The sequence below is a fragment of the Macaca nemestrina genome, chromosome 10 (assembly GCF_043159975.1).
Source record: "Macaca nemestrina isolate mMacNem1 chromosome 10, mMacNem.hap1, whole genome shotgun sequence".
NCBI lineage: Eukaryota > Metazoa > Chordata > Mammalia > Primates > Cercopithecidae > Macaca > Macaca nemestrina.
The window spans coordinates 135,865,422-135,879,473 of NC_092134.1; the positions used below are offsets into that span (position 1 = coordinate 135,865,422).

Here is a 14,052-nt window from a genome sequence, read left to right on the forward strand (position 1 = left end):
GCCTGGCAGGGGGTGAGGATCAGTACACAGAGAACTCATCCTGAGGCTGCACTGTAAACATTGCATAAGGGCTGCTTGCTTTATTCTTGTCAACCTCCAATTCTCTCCTAATTACTCCAATGATAACTGTATTCATAAAACCAAACTCAATTTACTACTTTTTGGATAAGCCTGTGACCAACTTAAAAACAAAGCACTGTTGCGTGGGGCTTGGAGAAGAGAAGGAAAAGAGGCCTAACTCTGTGAGGAACCACCCTGGGGATGGGGGACAGAGAAGGCTCCAGGGCCACCCAGCCATTTGTAGCTGAGGATCTAAGATCTTCCCTGGGGAGAGGGGAGGACAATTGGAAAACAAACAATGGAAACCAAGAGGGTGAAAGAGTGCATTGGAATTAAGTGGTAGACCACAGAACAAGGAAATGGAAGACTGAGAGATAAGGGGACACCAAGCATCTACTGGAAGCCCATCATCGTATACCTTCTCCTTTTGGGCCCACTGGTCCAGCACATCCGCAGCAAAGTTAAAGTTTTCAGGCAATGGCCTGTTACAGCGATTTATGGCTTCAAAGTCAGCAAGAGTCAGAGGCGTCCAAAGCTGGCGATCTTTGTGAAAGTGCCGGCCAGGTGGCTTGGTGAGCCAGATGAATCTAAATGTCTGGTAGCGGAAAAAAATCTTCATGATTCCCAAAGGACTTTGTCTACTGCTGTGGACACAGAGTACTACAGCCTGTAGGGAGAGATGGATAGACAGTATCAGTTTCTCGATGCTCTGTGGTGAGACTGGGAGGTGGATTTGTGGCTGTGTGTCCCTGGCAAGTTGGGGAACACCTGAAAAACACCTCATCCTTCCTCAGAGCTGCTGCTGTTAGCCAATGACTGGTCTCCCTCCCACTGGACTCTTCCTCTTCACTCTGTCTGTAACCAGATGAGTCTAAAAAAAGCCCCTTAACTACAGAATTGTCAGACTCCCGTCTTCTGTTCTGTCTTCTCCCCAACCAAACAACAAACAAAGAGAAACTCTGCTGTCTGGATTGGCATTCAGAGCCTTCTTTCATCTGCTTTATACACTGTTCTGTGTCTGCTAACTCCTCTACTTGAACTTTCTCTTCCAGTAGAGGTGGCCCGTTAACTTGCCATGAATGTCTGTTTCCCCTACTAAGAGTTGGCCTGTCATTTCCCTGGCTCCTGCTTACCCTGTTCTCCTCTCCCCTTCAACGTTCCATTGTGATTGCTTGAAAACCTGGGTTTAAGTCCTTGTTCAGCCTCTTTCTGGCCGTAGGACTTTGGGCAAGTTACTTATCTTCCTGTACCTCAATTTTCTCTTCTGTAAAATAGGGAAAAATACAGTACTTCCCTCCTGGGGTTAATTTGAGGATTTAATAAGATAATGTGTATAAAATGCCTCGCTCATAAAAGGTGACTTCCAAGTGTTAATTACTACTGCTGTTTTTTTTTTGTTTCTTTGTTTGTTGGTTGGTTCTTATTAAGAAACAAGGTCTTGCTCTTTCACCCAGGCTGGTGCAATCATAGCTTACTGAAGCCTCACACTCCTGGGCTTAAGCAATCCCCCTGACTAAGCGTCCTGAGCAGCTAGGACTACAGTGCCACACCACCATGCTTAGCTAATTTTTTTTTTCTGTAGAGATATGGCCTCACTATGTCCCCCAGGCTGGCTTGTTTCCAACTCCTAGCCTCAAGTAATCTTCCTGCCTTTGCCTCCCAAAGTGCTGGGATTATAGGTATGAGCCACTGCACTCAGCCAGCTACTGCTGTTGTTAAGATTATTTTCCTTAATATTATTGTGGCACAGTTTTATTTTTAAAAATTCTACAATATGTACCAGAAGACTTGGATTTTATTTCTTTTTCAAAAATTGCTTTTAGTATTGGTAAAATTACCTGCTCTTTCTGGACTGCCATCTGTAATCTAATTACTTTTTTTTATAATTTGGTGTTTATTTCTTCCTTGGATTTTCTATGCATTTATGCTATTTGTGTGACAGTTGTCTACCTTGTATTATCAATGATAGTTTTTCATATATGTGCCCTGTCTCCCTACCCAGCTGGTATGGGTTGAGGCGACGTAATACGTTCTTAGCACTAAGCATGACTCAAAGAAGATCTGCAATAATAAAAGGCAGCTTTTAGGTTCTTGAGGTAGGCAGGCACTTTGCATTTCTAATGTCATTAAATATTCATGACAAGCTTGTGAGGTTGGTGCTATTATTATCTCCATCTTACAGATGAAGACACTGAGGCTTATGTACACTCAAGGAACTTATCCACGGTCATTCAGCTCAAGACAAACCATGTCTTGCCTCTACCACCATGAGCTCAATGACACAACCAGACAGAGGCAAGGTTTGAACCTCTCTGGTTTGACTTCAAAGCTTACCTACTCAGCTTCTCTGCTACTTATTCTCCTTTGTGCTGCCTTCTTCAATAAAGGTTTCTTGTTGATGGTGAAGGCCTTCACCCTTTTGCCCTTCAGGCTTGTGTAGTTGTTATGAACAGAGTGGAAGAATCTGCAAATGTAAAGAGTACCTGAGTCTGCAGCATGGTGATAACAAATAAACAATAGAAAGGAGGGTGCAGGGTGTGCCGTCCATCATTGTTATTGCCAAGTCCTCTGTGCTGCTCAGAGTGACTTCTGGATAAGTGGCAGGTCCATTTGGTGCAAACACAATTTGCTGTATTTCAGGAAAAGCTATTTCTGGCAATACTGTTGGTATTGTTGGAACCGAACTGTCGATTCCCTCCTGGGCAGGGGTCGCCGCGAAGGATCACCGACACGAGATTCACAGCAGAGAGTTATTTATTACTAGCGCGCTAGGGTCCCAAGCTCTAAGTTGGCCCTGGGACCCCGACTGCTTGTTACAGGCTGTTTATATAGGCAAACACAAGTTCAAACACAGCTTAGGGCGTGAAATTCAAACAAAGCTTTAGGCGCGTGGTAATTGGGTCTGTCTATGGCCTGAGCAAGGTGTCTTATGCTAATTGGTTAGAGCAGGACCTTATGAGGTTTTTTCTTGGAGTTGCTGATTCCGGGAACTTTGAGGCAGGGTGGGACCCCCGGAATTGGCAGGGTGGGACCCCATGAGGTTGTTTCCCGGAATTGGCAGGGTGGGACCCTATCAGGGTGGGACCCTATCGAGGCAGGGTGGGACCCTATCCAGAGCCACCTGGTGTTAATTTTTTTTATATGAGGCCTAGTTTCTAAGTTTTATGCGGCCTAGTTTCATTCCCTCCTCTTTTTGTGTCAGAGGCTCAATCTTGAGCCTCTTTTTCAGTCCTGAGGGTCTGGTATTGTTGGGTCAGAACCATAGCATGTAATCTATTTTTAGTAAGGGTGAGTAAGTGGTTGAGTATGCATGGCCTGAAAGTCAGGATGAGCGTGAGCAGGATGAGGGGTCTTAAGATGGTGGAGATTAGGGTGCTAAGCCAAGGGGATTGGTTGTACTAATTTTTAAACTAACTTTGTTGAGATTTTTTCTTTTTTTTTTTTTCTTGTCTAATCTTTTTTTAGTTTTGCCATAGAATTTTTAACTATTTCTGAATGATCTGCATAAAAACAACATTGCTCTTTCAGGGCTGCACAGAGCCCGCCCTTTTTTAGAAAGACAATTTCTAGTCCTTGTTGGTTTTGTAATATAATTTCAGACAGAGAAGTCAAGGACTCTTTAAGTTTTGTGATAGATTGTTCTATGGCTACTTTAAGTTGTTGCAGGTGATGGTTACTATGCACTAGGGCTGCTGTCCTGGTCTTAACTTTAGCCGCTACCTTAATTCTTAATATGTCGGCGAGGGTGAGGGAGATTAAGGGCGGGGAAGTGCTTTGAGGAGTTTTTAGTTGGGGCTTCTCCGATATGGAAACCGGGGGCTTTCTAGCTTCTAATAAAACCTGGTCTGGCCTTACTGCAACAGGGGCAGTGTCTGGATTGACTAATAGTCTGATTTGGAGGGGAATTTTAGGCGGGTTGTGCTGGTATAAATAGAGACCTTATATTAACCTTGTTGTTATCTATCTGTTATCAGATTTTGCCGCATCTTCAAACTTGATGCGAACCAGGTTGCAATTTTCTGAATATCGGGTTGTGGTACAGGGCTGGACAAAGGGCATAGTTATATATTAAGGTTTTGTGGCTTATTTTACTTTTTATTATTAGTAGTTACACAGGACCAGTTTTTGCAATACAAGTGAGTCAGATTTCTATAAGTTTTTTTAATTGGTTCTGTCTTGCATCCGGGACAGGCATAAAACCTGTTCCGGCTGATGGACATTTTTCTAGCCTGTCCTTTTTATTCTTGTCTATCCTGAGGAGTCGTTAATAGGACTCCTGTGGGACCAGTAAACCGGGGGCCTGTGTCTTTTATCTTTTCTGCTATTTTTTTTTTTTTTTTTTTTTAGGTTGAAATAGAGGTCTGGAAACTAAGTCTTTATAGGAGTATTTTCGGAGGTCTTATTTAAGACCTCTTGATTACTAAAATTAATTATCTGTCAGGTCAGGCTAAATGGCCGGTGGGGGGTTAGCGTCAAAAACTATACTAGAGACGGCGCAGGGAAGAAGGGCAAACAATAAGCAAGGAGTTAGATATGAGAGAGTCTTATCTTGAGCGGGTCCGCGGAGCGTCGGAGTTTCCATGTCTCAAGTGGTGTTGGTCTGGACGTCTCTGGAGCAGCCTTGGCGTGGGATGCGTGGATCTAAGTGGAGATTCCGTCAACCTTTATGGCTGGAAGGGGTGACTGGTCAGGAGAACAATGTAGGGTTCTTTCCACCGAGGCTCTAGTCCTTGAGTGCGATGCCGTCTAACGTAGACAGAGTTTTCCACCTGGAAGGGGTGACTGGTCTGTGGATGTCTTGGTTGGTACAGTTCTGCCAAGGGGGCCCAGATTTGGGCCTGTACTGCTTGGAGTCCTTTTAGCCGGGCCTGTAGGTCAGTCTTAGGATCGGAGGGGGAGAAGGAATTAAGCAAGGTTGACAAAGGGGGAGGTCCTCCGTAGAGGATTTCATATGGAGTGAGCCCAAAACGGTTAGGTGTATTCCGGGCCCTTAACAGAGCTAAGGATAGGAGGCGTCTCCAATCTTTTAAACCAGTCTCTAAGGTCAATTTAGTAAGGGTCTCTTTTATTGTTCTATTCATTCTTTCTACCTGTCCTGAGCTCTGGGGTCTATAGGCACAATGTAATTTCCAATTAATCCCCAATATCCTGGCGAGCCCCTGACTTACCTGAGAAACGAAGGCCGGCCCGTTATCTGACCCAATTACCTTGGGAAGTCCGAATCTAGGAAAGATTTCTTCCAAAATGTTCTTGGCTACTATGTGTGCCGTTTCTTGCCGGGTGGGGTAGGCTTCTACCCATCCTGAAAAGTTATCTACAAACACCAGTAAGTACTTATATCCAGCATAGTGAGGTTTTACTTCAGTGAAGTCTATTTCCCAATAGACTCCTGGGCGATTATCACGAGTTCGTTTCCTTTCTGGCACTCGGGTAGCCCCAGCGTTTACCTGCTGACAGACCTTACAGGCAGATGTCACTTGTTCTACGAGGGTACTTGTCTTTGGGATTAGAAAGTCAGTTTTTTAATCAGTAATTTTAGCTTTCAATTACTTAAGTGTGTCCAGGCATGCATCTGCTGGATCATTGCCAGGGCTTCCTTGGTCAGCATTGGGGGTTCGTCAGTGCTGCCAGCAGTTATGCCCCCGGGATTTTTCTCTTGGCCCAGCCGTGGGGGCTGAGCCTCTTCAGGGACCCCTTCTGGGGGTCCGGCAGGTGACACAGGGCGGCTGGGCTGGGGGCTGCCCTCAGGACTGGGCTCTGTGCCTTTTTGCAGGGAACTTTCCGAATGGAAACTCTGGTTGCTGTTCTCATCATTGAGATCCAGCAGGATGAGAGGGCCACCCCCTCGGGGACTGGCGCCCCTGCCCCGACGTTCCCGGCCACGGGATTTCTTTGCCCCGCCACCTGCCCGCCTTCGCTCCTCCTCCTGGGGGTCCACCACTGGCACTCACTTGAAGATACGAAGGGAAGTGTCGCCTACAGTCACTCATTGCTTCTTCCATTTCCGGACCTTCTCGATGGTCGCCATTACCTTCTTGATGTTATCTTTGGCCCGGCTCCGGGTCTCGGCCCGTACGGTCCGGCCGGCCATGCTGGCGTGGCTCCGGGGCCGGAGCCGAGCCCGCGGCGGGGCCGCCTCCCGTCTGGCGGGCTTAGGCTTGGCGCCAGGCCCGGGCGCCGCGCTCTCGGCCTGCCGTTCCTCCGGGAGTTGGCTGCGCCCTCTTTCGTCCTTAACGCCTCCGCGAGTCCCCTGTTCTTTGCAGTAGGCACACTGGTCTTTTTCCACTTTTGGCCGTCTCCGCTTCTTTCCCTCTCTCCCTGGTCCTTTCTCTCTCACAACTGCCGCCAGGATTTTTGTTAAGTGCTTATCCTTTACTCGGTTCTTACGATCCTCTCGCTCTATCTGTTCCTTCGCTAACCTGGCTTCCTTTTCCTTAGGGGTTTCTTTCTTATCTTGGCCAAATTTGTGGGGCATTTTCCTGCCCCTTTGAGACCCGCCAACAGAGCCTGGCGATAGATTCGGAGACTCTCCCTACCTGGTGCCGTTTCATAGTCCTAGTCCGGGCGGGTGAGGGGAAATCCCTCGTCTATTTTATTGGGAAGTTGGGTTGGGAGGCCTCCTGGTCCTGGCACATTTTTCCGGGCCTCCAAGAGGACTTGCTGCCTTTTTCAGTGGTTAAGAGGACCTGCAGGAGTTGCTGGCAATTATCCTAGGTGGGCTGGTGGGTGAGGAGAATGGATTCTATTAACGAGGTTAGGGCCTGAGAGTCTTGGGAAAAGGAAGGGTTATGGGTTTTTTAGTTGTAGACTGACAGTACGGAGGGGGAAAAGGGAGGATTGCTAAGTGGAAGGGCCTTCTGGGTCCTCAGTCCGCCGCAAGCGGAGACGAGGAGGTGTCGGCGGCGCATCCGAGGGGTGAGTTTGGGCGGGGCTGGAGGAGGAGACGGGGTGGAGGGAGGGGCCGAGGGAGAAGTTGGAGAAAGGGTAGGGGTCGAGGCGGTAGAGGAAAGAGCTGGGGACAAGACAGGGGGCAAGGGTGAAGGTGGAGGTCCCAGAAGGGGGTTCTGAGGTGGAGGAGGCAGGGGTTCGAGAAGGAGGAGGTCCCTCTGGGGTTTATCTGGGAGGACTGGCTTATGCGGGTCCAGATTCCGATTCTTTGGGGCTTCTAAGGCAAGGAGGGTAGATTGGGATGGGGAAGGGGAATGGAGGAAGGGTTTCACCCAAGAGGGAGGGTTTCGGACCAGATCCTCCCAAGTAATTATGTAGGCCACCTGGTCTGGGTGTCCGTGTGGCCCAGGATCCATCACTGTTGCTTTAACCTGTAAGATAATTGGGAGGTTAAATGTTTCGTCCCGGGGCCACCCAACATAGAGGGTAGGCCACTTGGACGAGCAGAATTTTCGCCATCGTCCCTTACGGACTTCTATGGAGAGGTTGTGGGCTCGAGCCCGAACGTCAGGGAAGTGAGTCAGGGTCAGAGACAAAGGAGTCGTCAACGTCTGTCTTATTTCGTCCACGTATAACAAACAAGGACAAAACAAAAGTAACAAAAACAAAGACCAGACAAGTAAGGAGAAGCCGCGCGGCCAGAGAGTAGCGCCACAAGATTACAAAATATTCAGACGGCAGGGGCGGCCTGCCTACAGATTTGAGGAGGCTGACCGAGTCATTAGCCTTCTCCCAGACTACCGCCAGGGCGTCCCCCAGGGCGAAAAGTGGGAAGGTGCCGGACACGTCTGTCCCCCTTCCCCACTTAATTCAGAAGGAGTACTCCCCAGAGTTCAGAGTTAGCCGGCAAGACAGACAGAACAAAACAAAAGTACCTGGTAGGTCCGTTCAGTCAGCAGTCCGTGGCACGGGCCAGATGGGTCTCCGCCGGATGGGTCGGGGGTCCTCAGACGACCCCACTTCCCGGCCAATGCACCAAATGTTGGAACCGAACTGTCGATTCCCTCCTGGGCAGGGGTCGCCGCGAAGGATCACCGACACGAGATTCACAGCAGAGAGTTATTTATTACTAGCGCGCTAGGGTCCCAAGCTCTAAGTTGGCCCTGGGACCCCGACTGCTTGTTACAGGCTGTTTATATAGGCAAACACAAGTTCAAACACAGCTTAGGGCGTGAAATTCAAACAAAGCTTTAGGCGCGTGGTAATTGGGTCTGTCTATGGCCTGAGCAAGGTGTCTTATGCTAATTGGTTAGAGCAGGACCTTATGAGGTTTTTTCTTGGAGTTGCTGATTCCGGGAACTTCGAGGCAGGGTGGGACCCCCGGAATTGGCAGGGTGGGACCCCATGAGGTTGTTTCCCGGAATTGGCAGGGTGGGACCCTATCAGGGTGGGACCCTATCGAGGCAGGGTGGGACCCTATCCAGAGCCACCTGGTGTTAATTTTTTTTATATGAGGCCTAGTTTCTAAGTTTTATGCGGCCTAGTTTCAGTGTTAAACTCTCTGTTATGGCAAGGTAAAAACGAAGAGGGATAGTGCCTTACCTGGCAATTTTCTGGAAGTATAGTGCAATTATCAAGAGTAAAGAAGAGGGAGAAAAGAGAAGCAGAGTGGACCATGTTCATGGTTTAGCATTCTGCCAAAAGTGAGACTCCCATCCCTCTCCTAAAACCCAGATGTGCACGCACACACACACACACACACACACACACACACACCACTTGCACCACACTTGCATCCAAACTTGCTTCTCTGGATGACCTTTGCCAAGTTGCTTAACATCTCCATGTCTCATTTTCATCTGTACAATGACAGTAATAATACCTTCTTAACTAGGTAGTTGCAAGGTTTTAGTGAGTACCTTAACACAGTGCATGGTTCGTGGCTAGGAATGAATAAATGCTACATATTAAAAATAAAACCTCAGAAGCATTTGTGGCAGAAGACTTCAGCTCTTGATATATAAAGGAACCTAGAAAAGCTATTGGTTTGGAAGGCCGGGTGTAGTGGCTCACGCCTGTTGGGGTCCCCATGTTTCCTAAACAAAGGAATGAACACACAAGACAACACAAGATAAGACAAACGTGGCGGCTGCCTCAAATGGTGTGCTCTGCTTTATTTTATACAGTCGTTTGTGGAATGTTGCCAAGTCACAAGATACATTGTTGTTTTTCTGACCTTTCCCTGACTTTCTGGATTTTCAAGATGTTTACACATAAACAAGCCCCCAGGGTCTGCTGTTTGCAGCTGGCTCCTTTGTCCTCCCTGTTTACAGGGAAGGAATGCCCTGTTTGGTTTGCAAGAGCAGGACTTATCGGGAACGCCCTGCTTGGTTTGCAAGAGCAGGACTTATCGGGAACGCCCTGCTTCGTTTGCAAGAGCAGGACTTATCGGGACTTATCGGAACGTTTGCAAGCATGTAGTCCTCTACATTTCCCCTTTCCTTATTTACAAGTGTGAATTTCTTTTAAAACCATCATTACATGTTGGGCTCACTGGGATTCGGTGTTTGCCCTTTGGCACCATCTCCAGCAGACTGTGAAAATGACAAAGGCAAGAACAACAATCAATACATTACTAGAAACAGAGGTCAGCAAAGTTTTTACAGGACTCATAGGGTTCAAAGACGTCAAACTTTGTGCAATACGTTCCCCTGCCTCTAGGCGCATAAATTGTGAGACTTGTACCATAATAAGGATTTCATCAGTAAAATCAGAATCAATAATTCCTGGGACCACCATTAACCCCCGCATAGCGCTGCTGCTTCAACCTAGTAAAAGTCCTACATGTCCCTTTGGCAAAGGACCACACATTCTGGTCACCAACTTATATATGCCTCCATTAGGAGATAAAGTATAAGGTTGGACAATAGCTAGGTCAGCAGTGGCACTCTGCTTAGTGGCAGCATAAAGCTGAGAAACTGGGGTAGGGTAAGATGTCTTTAAGGAGGACTCGAGGTCATTCCTTGATGTTGTAAGCCACTGCTCACTGGGTACTGGGGTAGGCCTGCATTGTAGTTGTTGGGGCCCCAAGCCTGCGGGCCCCGGCTCCCGTTTCCTGAGAGGGGTGACAATACATTCCCACTTTTATCAGTTTTTGAACGGCATTCATTGGTCCAGTGTCGACCCTTGCCACATCATTTACACATACCAGATGGTAACCTTTTTTCTTTTAGAGCAGAAAAGAAATGCTTTTTCGCATTCCTTTTTAAAATGACCGGGTTTCCCACATTGATAGCATATACCTTGTTTAGAATTGCCTTTTAAAGCCTTAGAAAGTGCCCCAGCAAACAATTGAGCATTGTAAATAGCTCCTCCAACACCTGCACAAGCCCAAATGTATTCAGCTAAATCAGCTCCACTAGCTTTTAGAGGACGCAGCAATTTTTGGCACTCGGGATTAGCACTCTCAAAAGCCAGAGTATCCAAAAGAATTTTAGCAGCAGGGCCTAAACCTACAGTCTTTAATACAGCATCTTGAAGACGGGCTACAAAATCTGGATACAGCTCAGTGGCTCCTTGTAGGATCTTTACAAAAGATAAAGAAGTTTTACCCACTATTTCAACCTTAGTCCACGCTTTTATAAACAAGGCTTTAATCTGAGTGAGAGCAATATCATCTAGGCCTGCCTGAGCATTAAGAGTGGCGTATTGTCCTGAACCCGTAAGCTGCTCTTCAGTAGGTCCTGGGGGATTTCGGGTAGCATTTTTTTTAGCTTGTACTCTTGCTTCCTCCCACCACCAACTTTTTAATTGAAGCCATTGTGAACGATCAAGGACAGCCTGTCCCAACGTTTCCCAGTCAATAGGAATCATCATATGTTCTAAAGAGAAGGAATCGAGAAGGCCAAGAACAAATAGTGACTGAGGTCCATAATTAGAAATTGCAGCTTTCATTTCTTTCAAAAATTTAAATTGTAGGGCTGTAAAAGTCACATTCTGGCCACCGTTTGGGAGCTGAGCATTGGGGCCAAAAGCAGCCCATGTTATTGGGAATAAATCTAATTCCTCAAAGTCATCCTTTTCCTTTGATTCCTTCTTTGCTCCTACAGGAGGAAGAGGCACAGAGAAAACCTGACCTGACATAGGCAAAGAGGTTGGAGGTGGAGGCAAAGGGAAATCCTTTTCCAAAGGAACAGAAGGGAAGGTAACAGGGAAGGCTCATGGCAGAGAGAGAGGAGAAACAGGAGCAGCGGTACCTTGCAATTTTAACAACTGTTGTAACATCTCTAAAATGCGCTGCAAATCAGAATTTCCTTCAGATGAAGGAGGCATTAGCTCTTTTTCCAATTCCTTGTCCTCAACAACCGGGGAGTAAATATGTTCCCCTCTAGGATCATTCCTCTCTAAAGCTTCAGATGCCTCACCTCTGTGGCAGTATCGCCATGCTCTGAGTCAGTTTCAAGTAACTCTAATGCCTGAGTAATGGAACTACACAAAATCCACAAAGTCAGAGGCATCGTTTGCCCTCGCTGATGAGCTCGATGCAGGACTTTAACCACTTGTAACCATTCCTTTCTATTTAACTGCACTTTGGTTTGATATTGAAACCAATAACAATATTGTTCAACATGGGCAAACAATCGCTTCCAAGTCTTATATTCTTTAACTAACTTCTACTCCTATAGACATCAACAGTCCCTGGAGTAACTGCAAATATGCAGAGGCCAGAGAGGTGGAATTCCCCATAATTTTCCCGTGGGTCCCCCTTTCTTTATTTACCTGCCCGGGGTGTTCCCCCTCTGGTTCCTTGCTCTCATGGAGCCATGGACCCTGCTCACTGTGCCAGATGTTGGGGTCCGCGTGTTTCCTAAACAAAGGAATGAACACACAAGACAACACAAGATAAGACAAACATGGCGGCCGCCTCGAATGGCACGCTCTGCTTTATTTTATACAGTCGTTTGTGGAATGTTGCCAAGTCACAAGATACATAGTTGTTTTTCTGACCTTTCCCTGACTTTCTGGATTTTCAAGATGTTTACACATAAACAAGCCCCCAGGGTCTGCTGTTTGCAGCTGGCTCCTTTGTCCTCCCTGTTTACAGGGAAGGAATGCCCTGCTTGGTTTGCAAGAGCAGGACTTATCGGGAACGTCTTGTTTGCGAGCACGTAGTCCTCTACACATGCCTATAATCCCAGCACTTTGGCAGGTCAAGGTGGGCAGATCACTTGAGGTCAGGAGTTTGAGACCAGCTTTGCCAACATGGTGAAACCCCATTTCTACTAAAAATACAAAAATTAGCTGGGCATGGTGGCTCCTGCCTTTAATCCCAGCTACTCAGAAAGCAGAAGCAGGACACTCACTTGAACGTGGGAGGCAGAGGTTGCAATGAACCAAGATTGCACCAATGCATTCCAGCCTGGGTGACAGAGTGAGACTCCATCTCAAACAACAACAACAACAACAAAGAAAAGCTATTGGATTGGAGCTGCTAAGTTATCTTGTTTCTGCCTCTTATAATGCACACTCTCACTGTGCTCCAAGCTCTTGGGGCTGAGCTGAGCCTCCATCAGTCTGAAGCAGTTTAACTTTCACTTCCATTATCTTGTCCTTTCTTGGTCTGTTTAATGATGAAGTGGAAAAACTTCCAAGATGGGGGAAGCTGGAACATTCTTGCTTCCTAAAGAAAATAGTGCAGGCCGGGCGCGGTGGCTCAAGCCTGTAATCCCAGCACTTTGGGAGGCCGAGGCGGGCGGATCACAAGGTCAGGAGATCGAGACCACAGTGAAACCCCGTCTCTACTAAAAATACAAAAAATTAGCCGGGCACGGTGGCGGGCGCCTGTAGTCCTAGCTACTCAGGAGGCTGAGGCAGGAGAATGGCGTGAACCCAGGAGGCGGAGCTTGCAGTGAGCCGAGATCGCGCCACTGCACTTCAGCCTGGGCAACAGCGTGAGACTCCTTCTCAAAAAAAAAAAAAAAAAGAAAATAGTGCAGAGAATATAGTGGATAGTTTTTAATGCAAATCTCTTCTCCATCCCCTCTAAATTGAAAAATGATTTTTTATGAATTGCTCTTTTATTCCTTGCTTCTATGGACAAATTTTCTAAATCGTAAGAAAACACCCAATTAACATACCAACAAATCTAAAACTAAATGTCAACAGATCAGCTCTGAATATACATTTCAGCATTTCCTGTGTTGTATATATATAGAGTGAAATAGATATTGCATATGCAAACATAATGATTAGTCATAAAATATAAATTAAGATATTATAAAGTAGAATTTTTCAATTAAACTTTAAAATCTTTTTGCCAACAACATTACTTCTTTTTTATCTCTTTGATCTGCTTTTGATTTCCAGATTAGGTTTGGTGTGAATAGACCTTTAAGGAGATCACAAAACTCTGAAAAGCTGCCATTTTGCATTGAACAGAACCATTTCTTGACTTAGGGTTTTGTAGAAAGCTCATATGATTCCAGGGTCAAATATGACAATCACTGACTATTTTAGCTCAAAACATTATCTTCGTTGAAATTTGTATATAAATTAATGTAACAAAGTACCTCCAGAAAATATCTGTAAAATTAAGGCTCAAACTAGAGGATTTTTAAAGTTTTAGTGATTTCCAGAGTGTTAAGGGAAACATTAACAGTGAAAAAAAATGATCGACCAATTGGTGTGTGGTCGTATTAAATACTTCAACAGCACTAGGAGGCAGGCATTTTATTTTCTGTATATGCAATTTATTATTTCATGCATAAGGTCACTGAGGTACTGAGAAGTGAGCAACTTATCAAAAAGCCATCCATCTAGCAAGCAGCAAAAATTCCAGCCCACCTTTGTTGTCTCCAAAGCTGTGCAAGGAAATACTACCAGGTTTTTGCTACATTTCTATCAGCCTTAATGAAGTAGGAGAACATTTTATTTTCCTGTCAGAGGACAGTTTTTTAGGGTTGGGTCTGCAGTTATACAATTATGGCAAGACAATATGCCTCTTTCTCTCTTTTTTTTTTTTTTTTTTTTTTTTGGTGGGGGACAGGGTCTCACTCTGTCACCCAGGCTGGAGTACAGTGATGATCATAGCTCACTGGAGCCTGG

At 46.2% G+C, this 14,052-nt stretch overlaps 1 protein-coding gene across 4 annotated transcripts in view; it reads right to left on the minus strand.

Annotated features, from left to right (window-relative positions):
* LOC105484229 (acyl-CoA synthetase medium chain family member 4) overlaps positions 1-8,493 on the minus strand; it is a 33,248-nt gene extending 24,755 nt beyond the window's left edge. The window contains exons 1-3 of one of the 4 annotated variants that reach the window (XM_071072279.1): positions 7,884-8,493; positions 2,395-2,524; positions 479-727 (exon numbers count right to left, since the gene is read on the minus strand). In XM_071072279.1, the coding sequence (XP_070928380.1) occupies positions 479-679 (201 nt within the window). In that variant the 5' untranslated portion in view covers positions 680-727; positions 2,395-2,524; positions 7,884-8,493. Of the gene's footprint in view, positions 1-478; positions 728-2,394; positions 2,857-6,596; positions 7,851-7,883 lie in introns of those variants that run through there. The other 3 variants (XM_071072280.1, XM_011745697.2, XM_011745696.2) reach the window with 3 other exon arrangements.
* Between the last annotated feature and the right edge of the window lie 5,559 nt (positions 8,494-14,052).